Here is a 21,150-nt window from a genome sequence, read left to right as displayed (position 1 = left end):
GCAGGTAAATTAGGGAAATTCCTTTTCTTCAAATTCACTGAGCTTTGGACTAACCTCCCTGCCCCGCTGTGGAATCTAGGCTCATTCCAATTATTCCGAAAGCATCTGAAAACCTGGCTTTTCTCCAAAACGTAAAGCTATCTATTTAAAATGTAAAGCTAGCTATCCTCTTCATAACCCCTAATTTCTTATTATGTCCTTCCCTCATTTATTGAATTTACCTGTAAACCGTGCCGAGCTCTATCTTTATGGAGATGATGCGGTATACAAACTTAAGGTTTAATTTAGTTTAGTGGTCTTGATGCTCCTGGTGGATGTAGTTTCATTTTTTTTTCTGTGATTGGAGGCCCTTCTGACGACATGTATTGCCCTCTCAAGAACCAATAGGAATTTGTAGTAATGCTTCTAAAATGTTTATCAGATTGTGATAGGCATACACAGTGACACCAACATACTGATTCTGAAAAATTGCTGTCAAGAATTCTGGTTGATGTAATGTAGTATATTGTGGCTGCATGTAGCAATGTTTTTCCTAACCCCATTTTTTACCCCATGTGTTTTGCAGTGGAAAACTTACAACCCAGTGTTCTCGCAAATGGAGATTTGGTTCCGCTTTGTATTTGTGGTTCTCACTTTCATGGTCACGGTGAGTGTAATTTCAGATGAGTATTTTTATATGTTTTGTTCAGATGAGTATTTTTATATGTTTTGTTCATTTTGGGATTTTTTTGGAGGGGAAGTGGTTTTTTTTTTGTTTTGGTTTTTTTAAGACATCATCTTTGTTTTTCTAGTAGTTGCTTAGCGCTGTACAACAGCAAAATCTTTATAACTGCAAAGTCTGTACTTGAGGTCTGCAATATCTGGCTTTTGCACTAATTCAGGAAGATACCAGTAGAGGTTTAACTGCATTTACAAGAACTCTTTTGAAATGGATTAGGATTGTTTTTCTTTGGAAAAGCAATAAGGTTAGACAAAGTAAATAGATCCAGAAAGATCTTATGTCTCTGCATTAATACCCTACTTTCTGGTTACTTGAGAGGCAGAAATGTTGGCAAATCTCAAAGTTGATATAAAAAATAAATTTCAATGTAGAGGTGTTTTTTTCCCACTACGTTGTATTCTTAATCTCTGCATCAGAGAGAATGGTTAAGCCCTGATCAGCCAATTGGTTCAACTAATTTGGAGCTTCCTAACTTCCAAGCCTGGATGGCTTGGTATGTGACCTGAAAAAACCTTCAGCATTGATCGCTTTACTGTATTAAATTTTATACCTATCGTAGAGAACAGTAAAGCAGTTCACAATAAAATACAATTGAGTAGATAGAAGGGAACAAATCAGGATAGGACAGTGCAAGTCAAAAGGAGAAAAGGTAGAGTCAAAAAAATAGACACTGTACATTGTAGAGAATTAGGGCTCCTTTTATGAAGTAGCATTAGGCTTTTTTATCACTGGCCACTGCAGTATTAGCTCCAATGCTCATGGAATTCCTATGAGCGTCGGAGCTAATACTGCTGTGACCAGCGATTTAAAAAAGCCTAACGTGGGGTTAATGAGGAAAAGGTGGGCTCTTGAATCACGTGACAAAGGTATTTTGTAAACAGATGTGTCTTCAGGCCAAATCTAAATCTGGGATAGCTTTGTTCTAAACATAGGTGCTTTGGTAGGGAGTTCCACTTAGAAGAGGCCAAATAGAAGGCATTGGCACATGTAGTGTCTAGGTAGGTTAGGGAGAGAGGGGAAGATGTAATATCCGATCATCAAGTGAGCGTAGGACATTTGATGGCATGTTTAGAGTAACATGAGTGGAAAGATAAGATGGAGTACCAGAATGCAGGACCTTATTATTCAAAGTTTATTATTCAAAGTTTATTATTATTTTCTTGATTAATCGCTTTATCTAATTCAAAGCGATGTACATAATAAAAAATAATTAAAAGAAAACATACAATACAAACTTTAAATACTTACAATGAATACGGTAATATAAACTACATTACATTGGGAAAGAGGGGTTTATGAAATACATTTGTCGAATAAAAGAGATACATAGGAGAAACACAAAAGGGGAAACATTAAAACGATTGGTACAAAAATATTGGAATTATTGATTTGAATATGATTAAATTAAGTATTAAAAGCATCATTGAATAAAAATGTGCTAGGGTAAGAACTTTGAATTGTATAAATGAGGCATTTGTAGAAGAAGAGACATGTTCAAATTGGTTGACACGGCATAATATTCTGATGGCTAAGTTCTTTGATATGCCGCCGTCATTCTCCAGTACCCACAATCCTGAAAGTGTGCTACAGAACATGATGCGGTAACTGATCTTAGTTGAGACGTACAGTAGTAAGTCAGGGCAGATGAATGTTTTCTCATGCATCGTTATCTTGAATTTCAGTGTCTGTTTGCTCATTCCCTCCGAAAATTCTCAATGAGGGACTGGGGAATTGAACAAAAGTGGATGTCCATTCTCTTGCCTCTCCTGCTGCTTTACAACGGTATGCATGAAATCATGATGTAAAAGTTTAAACACTTGCCTTGGAAATGTGTTAAATGGAATCCTTCAAATACAGATCGTTGACTGTGTGATTGGTTAGAGGAACTATCAACATACGACTTTTCTTTTCCCCTCCATCCTGATGGCCTCTTCCTCTGGTGCACGTTTATTTGTCAGCCCACTGCCACCACTGATTTTTGGGTTTGATGTGGCCACAAATCGCTGTCTGTAATCACCAGTTCAGTGGTCCCAGTGTCTGCCTTGTAAACTACTGTTCTGGAAACCTGGGCTTAATTCCAAGGCAAGGCTTCTGCATCTTGGATTTGTAGGAACTGGGACTAGAGACCCAACCCCCAACAGAGGAGGTGCCCACATCTATTTATCTTTAATCTTATCTATTGTTTTGCCTTTTGTCTTTGTTTTGTTCTATTTCTATCATTTAAATTTCTCCAGAATTCTACTGTTCAACGGCTCCCCCTTCTGCTTCTATTCCTTTCTCTCCTCTCTTCTACCTTCCAAAGTATTTAGATCAATGCTGTCTTGTTAAAATGTTTATTTTATTTTTATTTTTCCTCTAACTCTACTTTTCACTTCTCTATTACCCTCCAGGTACTTTAGTTAGATTGTGAGCCTTCGGGACAGTAAGGGAATTTTTCAAGTACCTTTCTTATTTCTAATCTTAATGTATATTTTCTGTAAACCGCTTAGAACCTAACGGATGTAGCGGTATATAAGAAATAAATTACATTACATTACATTCAGTCAGCAGCAGCACCTACTGGTTGGTATAGGGGTGTCTGGGACAATCGTGATTCACATCTCTACCAGAAGAGGGGTGCTGCAGAGACTGCGCTGGGAGTAAAGAACTCCAGGCAACTTCGAATGAGCACTCTTGGTTCTGTAGGTTCAGTGAGCATGTTCCAGCGTAACTGGAGTCTCAAGAGGTGGGAGAAAATCAGCAGGCCAAAAGAGAGAGTGATTTGGTGGCAGTTTCACACGGTCTCGACTAACAGCCATTAACTTGCTTCTTGCTTTGAAGCTGAAAGGGCATGGGGTTGGCACTCCTTTCCCACCCCTCTGGGAGGAGCGGAGTCTGGCACATGAAACCAGTTCTCCATACCAGGTTGTTTTGTTGCCTCAGCAAAATTGTTATCTCAACATCAGTCACTGCAGAGTTCTGATCTTTTGTTATTGGCCAGGGATAGAATGCCTGCAGGGTTGAGATCCCTTTAGACAGAAAAACTTAGGAGAATTTAATTTCTCTTTGGTTTGACTGTGGTTTTGGTTGGTGGTAATATATTCCTTCTCTCCAAAACAGACCCATTTTTTCCCCTTTCCTTCTTGGTGAGCAGTTGGGTTCCCGGGATGTTGGATGACCTTTTTCAGTCCATTTTCTTGTGTGCATTGCTGCTTTTCTGGCTGTGTGTTTACCATGGAATTCGGGTGCAGGTAGGTATAAACCATTTAACTCTTTCTTAAACTGAAGGAAGGCTAGCAGGCCATCATTGCTAATTCTTAAAGGCTTTAATGCCAAGTGCTTGTGGATAGTCTCCTCCCTAACTTAATGATGTCTGATTTTTATTTTTTACATATGTTTTTAAAGCTTTTTATAACAGGGTGCCTAAATGAAATGTTTGGAAAAGGCAGTAAATTATCCCCCCCCCCACCTTTCACAAAACTACAAAAGCAGTTTTTAGTGTCGGTTGGGCAGTGAGTACTCCGCGCTGCTCCTGATGCTCATAGAGTTCCTGTGAACATTGGGAGCAGTGCAGAGCATTCAGCACACCAGTCTGCATTAAAAACCGCTTTCACAGTTTTGTAAAATTGGGGGTAAATTATATCCAAAAGAATATTATTTTTTGTACTGTAGGACCATCATAGTCCTGAATTAGTGCATTGGTTTCACCTAAAACCTTTCCCACTTGTATTCGTAGGTGCCTTTTAATATGCTATGGGGTCCTTTTACTAAGCTGCAATAACATAGTAACATAGTAGTTGACGGCAGATAAAGACCCGAATGGTCCATCCAGTCTGCCTAACCCGAATCAACTAATGTATGCTTACTGCAGCAAAAAAATGGCATACTGAGGCATCCCTTGGTAATTTTTGGGTGTGTGTGTCCTACCCATGTGTTAAAAAGTAAATATTTATTTTTTAATGCTGGCGGCGAAGCGTGAGCATGTTCACTAATCAGCACAGTTGCGCTATACAATTAGCATAGGCTTAGTGCTTGAGCACTTAACCTACATAATGGATAATGGTAGGTGTTCACGTGCTAATGGCTGCATGCTAATGGGCCACTAATATTAAAAATAGGAAAATCGATCATTTTACTCCTGTGGTAAAAACAAAATCCTGAGTGGTGTAGAACAGGTACAAATGGATCGTTTTTTTTTACTGCATCAAGATTTACAAAGACTAGGGAACACTCGAAGTTACTTTTAAAATCAATAGGAGGAAATATTTTTTCACTCGTAGAATAGTTAAGCTCTGGAATGTGTTGCCAGAGGATGTGATGAATGGTTAATGTAACTGGTTTTAAAAAAGTTTTGGGCAAGTTCTTGGAGGAAAAATCCATAAACTGCTGTTGAGACAGATATGGGAGAAGCCACTGCTTGCCCTAGATTGGTGGCATGGACTGCTGCTACTATTTGGGTTTTTCCAGGTACTTGTGACTTGGATTGGCTTCCGTAAAGGCGCGATACTGAGCTAGATAGACCATTGGACTGATCCAGTAAGGCTGTTCTTAGGTTAATGGCCTGTATAATTTTAAGGGCCCTTTTATTAAAGCTTAGTGTGTGTTCACAGAATTAGCAGTGCTAAATACTAAGATGCCCATAGGTGTAAAATGGACTTTTTAGCATTTAATGTGTACCAATTCCATTAATGCATGTCGGGCTTTAGTATTAAAAAAAAGCCACTTAGTGTATTGCTGAAGTACGAGGTTTTTCATGTTGATTCTGAAGCTCACACTTTTGTTGGACATACTATATATGTCTTATATATATAAAGGCAATTTAACATCTATGGAGCTGATTCTGGAAGTGGCGCCTGCCATGGCAGGCGTTTACAAAATGGATGCCCGCTGCGTGTCAATCACTGACGTGCGCTGCTTCCAGAATTGTGGCTTGACTGACCCTAGGGGCTGGAAATGTAGGCCAAGGTTTCACAGGCCTACATTTTTGGCGCTTAGGGTCATGTCAGAATCGCAGCCAGTGGCACACAGTGATGCAGAAGTCTGGCACTTCCCTTAACCACATCCCCTTCCGAGCTTCAGGGTCACTATGCGCCGCTAGCCGTCAGGGATATAGGCACCGGTTGGGGAGGCTTCTTAAGCAACATGGTCAATTACCGCATCGTTTAAGTTAAGCGGCAGTAGGATGCCTTACTTTCAGCGGCCCAATGAGAATTAGCCCCCATGTGCCTTTGAAATAATCTCTCATATCCAGTCCCAAATGTACCCATGCTCCAAAAAAGGTGAAAATTGTGCTTACACTCTATGAATGTCATCCACTAAGAGCGTATATTTTTTTAATACTCTCTATAATTGACCTCATAACCAGCCTTCTTCAATGACCCTCAGAAGTACCACCTAGGGCTCAAAAAATCTCATTGTCCCAGGCTTTTAAGTACTATTTCCTCACTGGATCATATGTTTACTACTTAGCTTTAATGTGGTCTTCCTTTCACATTAAAGCAAAGTAGTAAACTACATAATGAACTAAAAAATTATTTATAAGAAACATTAAGAATATTTATTAAGCATTTATTTATAAAAGTGTAAACATATGATTCAGTGAGGAAGTAGTACTTAAAAGCCTGGGACAATGAGATTTTTTGAGCCCTAGGTGGTACTTCTGAGGGTCATTGAAAAAGGCTGGTTATGAGGTCAATTACAGAAAGTATTAAAAAAATATACGCTCTTAGTGGATGAAGTTTATTGGACACCTCTATAAAAGAAATATATTTGAAAACTAAGTGCAAACATATAAATTGAATACACTCTGTGAATGTACACGTGTGTTTTATAATATGCACATACGTCATAGCTTCGCTTCCACTGTGCCTCAGCTGCAGCCCCAGGAACACCTCAGTGCAGATGGCATGAAATAGGTGCATACATACTCCTTTGCATATATGCAATCATGAAGTTTTATAAAAAGCCTTTTCTACCTGGACCATTCTTGATAAAAGTTACCCCATATTATATACATGTGACTAAAGAGCTCCAGCTAATATAATCAGGAAGCCTTGAAGAAAAGCAGTAACTCTGGGAGTGCAAAAATAATACATATCCCTTCTTTATTCTTTAGGAGCTCCAGCTATTCTACTGGCCCTTTGAAGGCTGTGACACCTTGCATTGTTGTACCACATCATGGGGTCCTTTTACTAAGCTGTGGCAAAAACCGGTCGTAGCATGCCTTTACACCGGTCATTTCCATGTGCTAAGGCCATTTTTACTGCAGTCGTAAAATAGACAGTTTTTTGTATTATGTTTGTTTTATTAAAACTTGTTTTATACCACTTGAGCATATGACAGATCTAAGAGGTTTACAGTACAAATTCTATTTTAAAAGGGACTCCAGTAATAATAGGAAAAATCTCAGAGAATACAACTAAGTATAATATCACATTTGTCTTTAAAAAAAGACACAATCTGCCTTAAAAAAAAAATCTAATCTTAAATCATATCTGAACATCCCCTAACCACCACAATCCCTGGAGTCATATCACCAAGTCAAATTTCCTCAATAATTGTGGGTAATTTCTGATAAAGATTTATCATGCCCAAATACCTCACAAAAATAAAAGGTTTTTAACCTTGCCTTAAATGCCTGTATGGTTACTTCTAATCTAATATCCTGTAATAGATAGTTCCATAGTTGAGGACCAATGAAATAAAAAGCTTACCATTAGTGGGTGGCCATTGAAAAAAATTACTGTGTGAGCACTTATGCCATCCATTTTGTAGGTGGTAAGGGCTCACACAGCACTAATGTAGATGTGCTATAACTGGCTAGTGCAAGAATGTCCACTCTCCACCACCCCACTGACATACCCCCTCAAAAAAAAAAAAAAGATATTTTTTTTTTGTGCTCAGATTAGCACACACTAATTTGGCAGTTACCTCAGGATGCCCAAGCATGTATGTTTTTATTTTTTTGCTGTTTTCAGTCTTTCAGACATTAAAGGCCTGTCTTTCAAAGACTGGATGTGATTTTTATCATTTTGGTTCAAGATATCTGTGAAAAATTAACAAAACTAAAATTGTGCTAAAATCACCTGGAGAGAGAGACAGTTCCACAATCTGGTTTCAGGGCTTATGTTATTGTGTCTCCAGTTTCCACTGGTGGGCGTATGTTGAGTATCTGGGGGTGCTTCATGAAGATTAGGTTCTGCAATCTCTCTTTTGAAGAACCTCTGCCATGAACAGAGCCAGACCTGGAATGGTTAGCATCTCTGAAACTTTCAGACCTACATGGCTAATTTACTGTGCAACCAGAATTCATATTTGCAAGATACCTACAAATTTGTCCTGTTAAGTATGTACTATATAGTTGGGTTGCTATAACAACTGAATGTGCCAAATGGACTAAATAAGTGACTAACCTTATTTATATACTGTTTAGAGTTAAACTATTTTATTGATGATGGTTGAAAACATACGATATATAAATTGGTCAACTGAACAATAGAGAATCAAACAAGAAACAGAGTATTAACACACCAAAATGATAAACGATCATTATCAGTTTTACAACAAAATAAAGAATGCTACTGGTGCACAGCCATCCTTAAGCACAACTGCATAACAACACTACAAACACATCTGAACCAGGGCCCTGGACTCTTATGGGTTTATATACTGTTTAATTTCCCCCACAGGGAGAAAGAAAATGCCTCACTTTCTACTTGCCCAAATTCTTCATTGTTGGGCTTTTGTGGTTGGCTTCTGTGACATTAGGAATATGGCAGACGTAAGTGATTTCAAGACTTTGTTTTTTATAAAATGAATTTAATAAGGAAAAAGTGTGATTGTATCTGAAATTGTGGCCTTTTCTACCTTTTTGCATTTGATTGTGTAGAATGAATAGAAGATCTTTCACTAGTAGTAGGTATTTGAAGAAGGTTTGGTTTTCCATGAAAAAATAATCAGCCATGACAGAACCCCCCCCCCCTTATCTTTTATCTTGTCCCATGCTTATATCCATCATGATAGGTTTTGTTACAGTATTAGTTACATAAAACGGATCCAACTTATATGGGGTGGACGACTTGAAAGTCTACTTCTGGTACCTGTATAGTGGGTGAAAGATACCAGAGGAGCAAGGAAAGAAGGAACACTGAAAAATAAGACCATTTTACCACCAACCTAGCTTCCATAATTTGGTGCCAACTGTTGCATGTGATACGACATCATGGTTTGAGCACATAGAAACCCAAAGGAAAACAATAGGAGCCAAAACTTTTATCACAATTGACCGGGAAAGGAAAAACACAATATATACAGTATATAATCGAATATAAACTGATCTGATTATAAACTGAGGTAACATTTTTCTCTCCCAAAAAGGGGAAGAAAAGGTTCACTTGAATATAAACCAGGGGGTTTATATTCAATTGCTCTGCCTTGCACCCAATCCTCCTTCCTTCCTCCCTCCCTTCCCTCCCGTTCCTTCCTGCCCATCTCTGCACCCAGCCTGTGATGCCCACTGCAGGCCTCTTTAAGCCCTGGTGGTCCAGTGGTGAGCCGGGACAAGAGCAATCTTTCCCGCGTCCTGTTCCGGCCAACTGTTAACCACCCCGCTTCCCTACCACCTCTTGGACCCAGTGTAGGCCTCCTGCGGGCCTGTCTTAAACCCTGGTGGTCCAGCGGTGAGCCGGAACAGATGCAATCCTTCCCACTCCCTGTCCTGGCCAACTGTTAACTACCCCACTTCCCTCCTGCCTCCCAGACCCCTCTACAACATACCTTTTGAACCCTGGTGGTCTAGCAGTGAAGCGGGGCAGGAACAATTTTTCTTCGCTCCTGCCCCATGCGGAGTCAAGATCAGAAATGGCTGCGCAAGTTCCTGGGGCAGTCTTGCGAGTTCTCACAGTCTCACGAGACTGCCCCAGGAACTTGCGCAGCCATTTCTGATCGTGGCTCCGCATGGGGCAGGAGTGAAGAAAAATTGCACCTGCCCCGCTTCACTGCTAGATCACCATGGCTTAAGGCAGACCCGCAGGAGGCCTGCAACGGGTCCAGGAGGCAGAAGGGAAACGGGTGGTTAACAGCTGGCCAGGTCAGTATTCAAGAAGGATTTCTCCTGTCCCGGCTCACCGCTGGACCACCAGAGCTTAAAGCAGGCCCATGGAAACCAGCTTAGGCCTTTCCCCTGCCTCTAAACGCACAGAAAGAAAAGAGGCGTTTTTAGAGGAGGGGAAAGGGCGGGCGGGAGGTGGGCTGACCCAGACCTAGGCGTGCAGCAGGTATAACCAAAACTTTAGGCAGGTTGCCTAGTCAGCACTTATACGTTTTCACTTAGACCAAGTCAAAACAGGTATAAGTGCCAAAAAAGAGCCGCTGAGCTGATCGTGGCTGCTGCGATCAGCTCAGCGGCCCCAGCAACCTGCCTACCCCCTATAGCAATGATCGTTGCAGGAGAGATGGCTCATCTCCCCTGCCGCGATCCACCCTTCCCCTCCTGACAACGATCGGGGCAAGAGGGAGCCCAAGCCCTCTTGCCCTGCGGCACCCCCGACCTCCCCGACACTATCGGGGCAGGAGGGAGCCCAAGCCCTCCTGCCCCAGGCACCCCCGAACTCACCGACAGGATCAGGCAGGAGGGAGCCCAAGCCTTCCTCCCCTCGACGCAAGGGCCTCCCCAGAATCCCGATCTCCCCCCCGCTGACCCGCGACTCCCCCACCGACCTCACGACCTCACAACCCCCCTCCCCGTACCTTCAATAACGTTGGTGGGACGGATGGGTGCCAAGCCCGTCCTTCCGACAGGCCAGCCATCCATTGAATGGCTGGCCTTAGGACCTGATTGGCCCAGGCGGCTCAAATCCCACCCACAGGTGGGGCCTGAGACGCCTGGGCCAACCAGAATAGGCCCAGTAGGCTTAGGGCCCTCCTGTGGGTAGAGCCTTAGGCACATGGTCCCAACCTGGCCCATGTGCCTAAGGCCCCGCCCACAGGAGGGGCCTAAGCCTACTGGGCCTATTCTGTTTGGCCCAGGCGTCTAAGGCCACACCTGTGGGTGGGATTTGAGCCACCTGAGCCAATCAGGTCCTAAGGCCAGCCATTCAGTGGATGGCTGGCCTGTCGGACGGACGGGCTTGGCACCCGTCTGTCTGACCGTTATTGAAGGTATGGAGAGGGGGGGTGGGGTGTTGCGGGTTGGCGGGGGGTGATCGGGGTTCGGGGGGGGCCCTTTTGTCGAGGGCATGAGGGCTTGGGCTCCCACCTGCCCGATCCTGTTGGGGAGTTCGAGGGTGCCTAGGGCAGGAGGGCTTGGGCTCCCTCTTGCCCCGATGTCGGGGGGGGGGGGGTGGATTTTGTAACCGGTGTTGGTTTTGACAGATACCGGTTACAGAATCCAGCTTTTAGGCGAAGGACTGGCTCCTCCTTCGCCTAAAAGCTCTTGTGTTGGACGTTTGAGGCTTAGGCTTTTTTTAGGTTGATTATATGGTATAAGTTTAGACGTAGTGGAGGTCTGGGCGTTTAAACAGCTGAACGTAGAGGCAGGCCATTATTAAAAAAAAACTCCTTTTGGATGTTTTTTTTTTTGATAATGGACATTTTCCCTGCTTCTACTTTCAACGTTTAAGGCCTTATGCCAAAAGGGGACTTAGACTTTTATTTTGATTATGCCCCTCCATGGGTATCCTGAAAATCTGACCGGCTAGGTGTGTTCCAAGGACTGTGTTGAGAACCCCCAGTTTAAACGGAGGTTTCCCCTTGCTGGTGATCTCCATGAAGGTATAGATTTATGAGTCTAAAAAGAAATCTTCACATCACTTCACTACTTTTTTTGCCATACTATTGTTCGGTATGCAATGAAAGTTACATCATTAAAAAAAATCCCAGAGAAGAGTTTATAAATTGTCCCCCCCTTTTATAATGCCATGTTAGACTTTTTTATCGCTGGCCATGTCGGTATTAACACCGATGCTCATAGAATTCCTATGAGTGTCGGAACTAATACCACTGTGGCCGGCGATAAAAAAAATAAAAAGCTAACATGGCTTCATAAAGGGGTCCTTTTACAAAGGCGCGCTACGCGTTTTAGCGTGCGCTAAACTCTAACGCATCCATAGACTTATAATGGGCGCATTAGCGTTTAGTGCGTGCTAAAACACTTAGCACACCTTAGTAAAAGGAGCCCAAAAGGAGGGGTGTGTATTTGTGATTTGTTGTTCAAATATCAGAGGCATAACTAAATAAAACATAAACATAAAAAATATAAAAAAATGTCCATAAGGTATTAATAAATCAAGGTATGTTCATTCATTTGCTAAGCCATCCTAAGAAAAATAGAGCATACGTTAGCCTACAAATTAACACATGTTAAGTCAGTTTCACACATTGAGTTTTAACACATTGAAAAATCTTTTATTAACAAAATAGTTTAAAATGACCTGAAGATGCCTGAAAATGAAGGTGTGGGGAGAGTTCAGAAAATTAAAAACTTTTCTTGGATATTCTTAGTGCTGTTTTGAATGTTTTACCTTTCTGCAGTTTGCTGTCATTCTCATATTCAGTCAGTTTCTTACTTCTTTATCCTTTCTTTTTCTATAGCATTAATGAACTGCATGATCCAACATACCAGTACAGAGTAGATACAGGAAATTTTCAGGTAAATTAAAATCCTTCTAACTTTGGCTGTTTGTCATGAGGAATTTTTATTGCGGATTTTTGGCAGCACATTTCAAATATATGATGTTGAATTAATTAACCTCATTTGATGGTCTTTTGAATCAGTGAGGTCGCTACAAGAAGGCACTGAGCTCTGAATGGTCCTTCAGAAAATCACACTGTCTGATGGTAGGATGAGCTCTGTCTCGTGATGTTTGCTCCTTAGCTCCCTGCATTTATGTACACTTTTTTTTATAGTTTGTCATTTTTTCCAGATGGTGGTTGTTAGTAGCACAAGTGTTTTCAGATTTCCCCTCTGAAGATGCTGTAGTTGGCCTGTGGGCAGTTTTATCTATGCCACTGAGGGGCATTTAAACCACCATTGTGCTCCAGCATTTCTTCTCTTCCCTAATTCCCCTCAAAATCTCGTAGTTGCTGTCCCATTCTCCCCATGGTCCAGCATCTCCTACTGTGTTCCTGAGCCACCCTTTGTCCCCACAATCTAGGATGTCCTTGCACTCGCTATTACCCCATCAGACCCATGGAGAGCAGCAGCTGTAAAATAGGGGCTTCAGTGCTCCCTGCAGAGCCTTTGAGCTTCCAGGTCTCCATGTTCAGATTGCTGCTCCGTCCATCCCCCTCTGACTTGTACTTCATTTCTGGAGGTGGAGATTGCCATATCAGTCTGACTATGGAGGCTGAAACGGTCTGTGGTCAACGCTGAAGCCTATGTTTTACTACCGCTGTGGACCTGAGAGGGTGTAGTGATAATGACAGTACATAGGAGAGGGGGATTAGGAGAGGAAGATACTGGATTGCAGGCGGAGAGAGAGAGAAGTGATGTTGAACCATGGGGGAAGGGATAGAGAAGGTGGATGCAACAGCAGTAGTATTGGGGAGTGTGGAGGTTTAAAGGGAAGTTGGATGGAGGCAGCAGGCTGTGGACCATGTGCAAGACATGCCTGGGCTAAGGTTTCTTTGCCTCTACAGATTTTGTAAAGTCACACGAGAAATTGAGGATTCAAATGCTCTTGCAGATAATAGAATGATTCTTCTGGGTGCTGTTGCTTGAAAATACTTAAAAATTTAATTATGAAGCCATGCTGTGAATAAAGAATTTGATTTTCATGATTTAATCTGAGTCATACAGGAAAAAAATCTATTTTATATATTGCTATTGTGGATAAAATGACTATTGTTATCCTTAGATAGCCAGCTAGATATTCTGTCTCAAATAGAACTCATCAATATGTTCTTTTGAGAGCCTGATCATCACAGATTTGGGGTAAAATTGGATTTATCTCCTTTTAACTCTTGTGTGGAGGATATAGGCATGCAAATCTACCTCATGCAAGTTTGTGTACAAGGCATCATCTACATTTTTTGTCTCCGCCTCCTCCACTGTTCTGCGATCATCTGTTCATCATTCTACATGTGAGTTGAAGGTGTCATTTTTTTCTCCGCGCTGTTATTTGGTTTTTATTTTCAATATTTTTTTTTACCACTTTAAAGGCTTTCTGGTGCCTAGGAGCAGCTCAGGTTTCCTCAGTGGAGACACAGATGCTCTTGGTGAAGTCTGTAGCTGGGAGGGCCAACCTGTATAGGGCTCCTACCCTGGCCAGCCTGCACATACAATGGAATAGCTCGGGGACTGTTCTCCTTGTAGCGCTGCTTGTCTCTTGTGGTCTGCAGACTTTCTTGAGGCTGAGTGCAGGCTGACTGGCACCCATGTCAGTCCCTAGGGCTTTATCATGTACTGGCTGCATCTTCCCCCCCCCTCACCCCCCTCCGAAGAGGAGTGAGGAACTGTGAGGTCCAGGGAATCAGGCTCTGAGTAGCAGCCAGTAGGTTATTTCAAATGGCAAACAGTCTCACATGGATAGCATGGCGCAAAGTTTGCTTGTTCTATCCTCCAAGGTCACAAAAGATAATGTAACAATCTATAATAATAAAATGGTAAGCGCACATGCGCACTCTAAAGCCGTGTTCCCTGATCCGTCGCGATGTGACCACAAGAGTGCGCATGCGCGCTTACCACGCATCGGGCTTACCACGGCCGCACCATGAAGCTACATTGTGCAGGATTCTCACTCAGTCCTCAAGATATACCCAAGTCAGATCGGGCTTATGTCAAGCCGCCGCCACGGCTCCTCTCTGCACCCAAGCCCCACAGCCCTACCCACTTGACGGCCCAATGGTATCAGCGCCCGCCCCGTGTTTTTTAGCCACCGTCGATGCGTTGCGTGCTCTGGTCGGCATTCGCCCCGCCCCCGCGAAGAGAACTACCTCTGCAGCGACTGTGAAGCATGCTGGGCACCTGGTAGCGGGGTCGGCTGGGCTTACCTCCTCAAAGGGGGGGTGGTGCCGCCACCGCCTCCCACTCACCCATGGTTTCCCTTGAACGAGCGTCTCCTGAAGCTCTTTGTTCCGCGTGGGAATTCCAGGTGCCCTCGAGCAAAGGCTGTGTCCAGCGCGAGCCTTTAACCGCCGTGGCCAGCGCGGGAGAGGCGTGAGCGCAGCCCCACCCACCCCAGCGCCGCGAGGGACCTTTCGCCCCTCTACTCACGCTGCGTGAGGTGATGGACGGCGTGGCTTTCGCTGAAAGGGGACCAGCAGCGGCTCAGGTAACTGGAACGCGAATGGGGGGGATGGTCTCTCGATGCCTGATCCACGATGAGGCCCTCGGGCTGGGCCAGAGACCTTTCAAGGATGCCATTTCTTCTGGGTTGCTGCATTGGCTCTGGCTAAGGGTACGAAGGACTCGGGGATCCGATTGTTTTTTTTTTTATTTTTACTACATTAGCAATAATGGCAAGTTAAACACACAGGGCTTGCTTTTCCAAGAAAAAAATAAGACCGAAGGCATCAGATCAAAAGGAAAATACTTGAATGAAATACAAGTTCTCCCAGCAGACCACAATAAACGTAAGGGAGGAGAATAAAAAAAGATGAGCGGGGGTCTGATTTTTTTTTTTTAATTCTTATATATTTGTAAAGGTTCATACACAAAACCGCCGAAGACAAAGGCGCGCGCCGACAGATGAGCGCAAGACGAAAGCGCGTGCCGAAGAAAAAGATTGTTTTTAGGGGCTCCGACGGGGGTTTTTGTTGGGGAACCCCCCCTTTACTTAATACAGATCGCGGTGGCATTGTGGGGGGTTTGGGGGGTTGTAACCGCCCTCATTATACTGGAAACTTAACTGTTTCCCTGTTTTTTAGGGAAAAAGTGAAGTTTTCAGTAAAATGTGGGGGGTTACAACCCCCCAAACCCCCCACAATGCCGCCGCGATCTGTATTAAGTAAAGGGGGGGTTCCCCAACAAAAACCCCCGTCGGAGCCCCTAAAAACAATCTTTTTCTTGTCCCCGTTGTGCAACTTTGCAACCGCGGGCCCTTTGTCGCAGGGTGGCTAAGATTCTTCAACTCTTTGGCCCCATGGATCCTGCGGGACAGGCCTCGAGCTCGGCCTCGAAGTCTCTGTCGGCCTCGAAGGCTTCGGTCTCGGCCCCTCCTGCTACTCCGACCTCAGGGTAAAGTCTCCTCTTTCCTCCTCAGGTGTGCCGGCAAAGAAGCCTACCTTGGAGTCTCATGTCAGCGCCGCCTCGTCGGCGTCTTTGAGACATCACTCTAAGCGTGCCTCCTCACATAAGGAATACTCTTCCTCAAGGTCGCCTCCGAAGGAGCGCACTGCTGCACCTCCGACTCACCTACCTATGGTCTTGGTGCCTATGTTTGAGGACATGCTTAAGGCTATTATTACCACACAGCTTTCCTCGGTGGTGAGCCAATTAGTCCCGACTTTGACGCCTTTGACTTCGGTCTCGACCCAGTCGCGGTCTGACCAGTCTAAGCGTCCCCTCGTCTCTTGAGGCCTCACCCGTAAGACTCGTCGGGTTCCCTCAAGTGATTCTTCATCCCCTGAGTCGCCGGTGACCTTTCGGGGGTCCAAGCCAGGGGCTCGTTTTTCCCCCGCTACTGCGGCAAGACTCGCCTCTTCTAAAAGACCCCGGTCTTCCCCGCCCAGTCGGGGCAGGTCTACGTCCTCGAGGCCATCGAGGACACATGCTTGTCCTCAAGTTGGACTCCAGTGTATGTTCCCCATTGAGGCGCTTGCCAGCCTCTAAGGCGCCTGCTTCGAAGCCGATTGGGGAATTCTCCTTTACCCCTTCTTCTCCAGGGCTTCGCCAGTGGATCCCTCAGACCCCAGGGTCTTCCCCGGTCCATCTGGCACAGGGCCATTCCTTGACGCCCCCTAGACACCTTAGTCAAACCTCTTCGGTCTCCCGTTCATGGGACAATGAGGCCCCGGCTTACTATTCCAGGGAGGTTTCTCCCTCTTTCTCGGCCGTACCCAGGTCCCGGTCGGAGTCTCCCCCGGAGAATGAATCTTCTTCTCGGACCTCCTCTTTTTCTCATTTCATCTCTGACATGGGCAGAGCTTTGAGCTTGGATCTTCAGTCCGACTCCCGCTTTACCCAGGAGTACTTGGCGGAAATGGGAGTTGACCGTCCACCTTGTGAGGTGCTTCACCTTCCTTGGCATCAGGTTCTCTGGCAGACATTTCTCCGGAACCTGGAGACACCATATGCGGTCACGGCTATTCCCTCCAAGTTGGAGTCCCGTTACCGAACAATCCCGGTAAAAGGGTTTGAAAGTGCTCAGCTTTCCCACCAATCCTTGGTGGTTGAGTTTTCCTTGAAGAAGTCTAACCCTTCGAAGGTTTATGCTGCCGTCCCCCCCGGGCAGGAAGGGCCGTACGATGGACAAATTTGGTCGCCGCCTTTATCAGAATTCGATGATGGCGAACCGTGTCCTTAACTACAATTTTATCTTCACGTCCTACCTCCGGTTCTGTGTGGATGCCCTCCATTCGTTCCGAGAGGTCGTGCCAGAGCCTCGGCGTCAGGAGTTTCGTCTCCTTGAGGTGACCCTCCCCCAGCTCTGCCAGTACATGTTTCAGGCCTCTTACGAAGCCTTTGAGTTGTCCTCGAGAGTTACAGCTTTTGCGATCGCCATGCGTTGCCTCGCTTGGCTCCGGATTGTGGATATGGATCCGAATCTACAGGATCATCTTGCCAATCTCCCGTGTGTGGGTCATGAGCTCTTTGATGATTCCATCGAGGCCACCATGAAGCGCCTCTCGGAACACGAGCGGTCCTTCGCCTCTCTAGTGAAACTGAAACTGAAACTTCCTCCGGCTCGACATTATAAAATTCCTCTCCGGAGGTATCCACAAAAGTCCACCCCTGCCTTCTCTCGGCCTCCTTCAAAATGGCCGCAGCAGCAGCAGCAACGTTAGGCTAAGGCCCAGCTGCCGGCCCCGGCTAAATCCGGGCCGTCTTTTTGACAATACCAGTATGAGCCTTGGGGCTCCCTTCCTCATGGGGCCTTCCCCCCTCCCCATCGGGGAGTCACCTCCATCATTTCTATTCCCAGTGGCAAAGTCTTACCACTGACAGTTGGGTGCTGTCTATCATCCGGGATGGGTACTTCCTTCACTTCAGTCAAGTACCCCCGGACATGCCTCCAAGGGAGTTCCCTACTGTTCAGTCTCAGCTGCCTCTCCTTCTTCAGGAGGCTTGAGCCCTTCTTCGCCTCTGGGCGGTCGAACAGGTTCCACCGGACCAAAGGAACACTGGTTTTTATTCCCGGTACTTTCTGGTACCCAAGAAGACTGGAGATCTGCGCCCGATCCTGGACCTCCGTGCTCTGAACAAGTTTCTGGTCGGGGAACGGTTCAGAATGCTCACCCTTCCTACGTTGTACCCTCTCCTGGACGAGGGGGACTGGCTGTGCTCGCTAGACCTCAAAGAGGCGTACACGCACATTCCTATACACCCAGCCTCTCGCCGGTATTTGAGATTCCGGGTGGGGGATCTCCATCTCCAGTATCGTGTTCTTCCCTTTGGCTGGCGGCCTTGCCGAGGGTCTTCACGAAGTGTCTCGTGGTGGTAGCTGCGACCCTGCATCTCCGCGCCCTGCAGGTGTTTCCCTACCTCGACGACTGGCTGATCAAAGCGTCGTCTCGCCACGAAGTCTTGCGAGCGACGTCTCAAACAATCTTGCTCCTTCAGAGCCTCAGCTTCGAGGTGAACTTTCCCAAGTCTCACCTCTGCCCGTCCCAGTCTCTCAAGGTCTTCGTAGTGGTCCTGGACACGGTTCGTCTCCGCTCCTTCTTGCCTCGGCCTTGTCAGGAGGCCCTTGTCCGTTTGTGTCAGAGGGTGACCCATCTGTCCTCGGTTCCAGCTCGGCTCATGATGGTCCTCCTAGGTCACATGGCCTCCACAGTTCACGTGACTCCTTTTGCCAGACTTCACCTCCATATTCCTCAATGGACTCTGGTGTCTCAATGGAGCCAGGATCGGGATCCTGTCTCTCGACTCATTGTCGTGACTCCTTTGTTGAAGCAGTCTCTTCATTGGTGGATGCTCTCCTCCAATCTTTCCAGAGGTTTTCTATTCCATGCTCCTCCTCCGCAAAAAGTCCTCACGACGGACTTGTCGGCTTACGCTTGGGGGGCCCATCTGGATGGCCTTTGCACTCAGGTCTCTGGTCCAGTGCCGACAGATTTTGTCATATTAATCTGCTGGAGCTTCGAGCAATCTTCCTCGCCCTGAAAGCTTTTTGTCACCTGCTTCATGACCGAATGGTGCTGGTCCACACGGACAACCAGGTTGCTATGTATTACATCAACAAGCAGGAGGGAACGGGATCCCTGTCCCTGTGCCAGGAGGCGCTACGGCTCTGGGATTGGGCCATCCGCCGCAACATATTCCTTCGTGCGGTCTACATTCAGGGTCAGCAGAATTGTCTGGCGGACAAGTTAAGTCATCTTTTGTAGCCTCACGTAACCCTGCGTCAGGTGTTTGCTCGTTGGGGGATTCCGGATGTCGATCTGTTCGCGTCCCCCCTCAATCACAAGTTACCCCGCTTCTGCTCCAGGGTTTACACCCCTCTCAGGATCGAAGCGGATGCCTTCCTTCTGGATTGGACAAACGCGTTCCTGTATGCGTTCCCTCCATTCCCTCTGATCCTGAAGACTCTCGTCAGGCTCAAGTCTTTGCATGCCACCATGATTCTGATAGCTCCTCGGTGGCCCCGACAACTTTGGTTCTCAGTTCCTCTGAGCAGGAGCCTCTTCCTCTGCCTATTTTTCCTTCTCTGCTTACACAGAGTCAGGGTTCTCTGTTTCATCTCAACCTCCAGTCTCTGCACTTAACAGCTTGGTTCCTCGAGACTTAATGCCCTCGTTCCAGCTCTCCCAACCTGTGCTGGATGTCCTGGAGGCGTCCCGGAAGGAGTCCACTCGCCATTGTTACTATCAGAAGTGGACCCGCTTTTCTTCCTGTTGTGCTACTCGACAACTGGAGCCTCTATCCACCTCCTTATCTGCTGTCTTGGATTATCTGTTGCATTTGTCTGGCGCTGGCCTCAAGTCCTCTTCGGTTCAAGTCCACCTCAGTGCTATCGCAGCTTTTCATCAGCCGATTAACGGGAAGCCCATCTCGGTGCATCCTGTGGTTTTCCGCTTCATGAAAGGCCTTTTCCACATTCATCCGCCCCTTAAACCTCCTCCAGTGGTTTGGGATCTTAACGTGATCCTTGCCCAGTTGATGAAACCCCCCCTTTGAGTCGCTAGCACGGACTCACTTGAAGCTTCTTACTTGGAAAGTGGTGTTTCTTATTGCTCTCACTTCTGCCCGTCGAGTCAGTGAGCTTCAGGCCTTGGTTGTGGACCCACCTTTCACAGTCTTCCATCACGATAAGGTGGTCCTCCGTACCCATCTTAAGTTCTTGCCTAAGGTAGTGTCAGAGTTTCACATCAACCAATCCATTGTTCTTACTGTATTTTTTCCGAAGCCCCATTCTCACCCTGGAGAGGTGGCTCTGCATTCTCTTGATTGTAAGCATGTGCTGGCCTTGAAGCGCACCGCTCCTCATCGTTCTGCACCCCAGCTGTTCCTCTCTTTCGATCCTAATCGCATGGGTCGCTCTGTTTCTAAGCGGACCATTTCTAACTGGTTGGCCGCTTGTATCTCTTTCTGTTACGCTCAGGCTGGTCTCTCCCTGCCGGGTCAAGTTACAGGCCACAAGGTCCGAGCGATAGCGGCGTCTCTTGCTTTCCTCCACTCGACTCCCATCGAGGAAATCTGTAAGGCTGCCACTTGGTCCTCGGTTCATACGTTCACCTCACATTACTGTCTGGATGCTTTCTCCAGGCGTGATGGCCATTTCGTCCAATCTGTTTTGAAAAATCTTTTCTCCTAAATTTGCCAACTCTCCCTCCATCCCTTTTTAGTTAGCTTGGAGGTCTCCCACATGTAGAGAATATGCTGCCTGCTTGTCCTGGGATAAAGCACAGTTACTTACCGTAACAGGTGTTATCCGGGGACAGCAGGTGGTTGGCTTCTTTGCTTGCTATCTGAACTGAGGACACGCTGAGGAGACGCATGCTCTAGGTGGGGCGGGAGGGGCACGCGCGCAAGCGCGGGCCAATTACAAGCCTGAAGGTCTTAGAGCAAGTCTGCTTGCAAAAACGTCCGCTAGGGGGCTCCGTCAGTGACGTCACCCACATGTAGAGAATATCTGCCTGCTGTCCCTGGATAACACCTGTTACGGTAAGTAACTGTGCTTTTCCTTCCCACCCCCATATCTTTTTTTTAATCCCCCCATACCTTTTTAAAACGACCTCTGTCATACCTTTTAAAATGCTCCCCGCCCGTCGTACCTTTTAAAATGTGCCACCCACCCGTTGTATCTTTTAAAATACGCCTTATAACCTGGTTGTTCAGCGGTGTATCAGCC

At 45.9% G+C, this 21,150-nt stretch overlaps 1 protein-coding gene across 8 annotated transcripts in view; it reads left to right on the top strand.

The window, feature by feature from the left end:
* Nucleotides 1-21,150, top strand: part of TMEM181 (transmembrane protein 181) — a 126,391-nt gene that overhangs the window by 74,914 nt on the left and 30,327 nt on the right. For all 8 annotated transcript variants that reach the window (XM_033937788.1, XM_033937791.1, XM_033937789.1 and 5 more), the window contains 5 exons: nucleotides 566-646; nucleotides 2,404-2,503; nucleotides 3,821-3,951; nucleotides 8,389-8,480; nucleotides 12,290-12,347. In XM_033937788.1, the coding sequence (XP_033793679.1) occupies nucleotides 566-646; nucleotides 2,404-2,503; nucleotides 3,821-3,951; nucleotides 8,389-8,480; nucleotides 12,290-12,347 (462 nt within the window). The remainder of the gene's footprint in view (nucleotides 1-565; nucleotides 647-2,403; nucleotides 2,504-3,820; nucleotides 3,952-8,388; nucleotides 8,481-12,289; nucleotides 12,348-21,150) is intronic.

This window comes from Geotrypetes seraphini, chromosome 3, assembly GCF_902459505.1.
Source record: "Geotrypetes seraphini chromosome 3, aGeoSer1.1, whole genome shotgun sequence".
In the NCBI taxonomy this organism is placed as follows: Eukaryota; Metazoa; Chordata; class Amphibia; order Gymnophiona; family Dermophiidae; genus Geotrypetes; species Geotrypetes seraphini.
The sequence above is the reverse complement of the archived record's forward strand: the minus strand, read 5'-3'. Positions and strand labels throughout refer to the sequence as shown.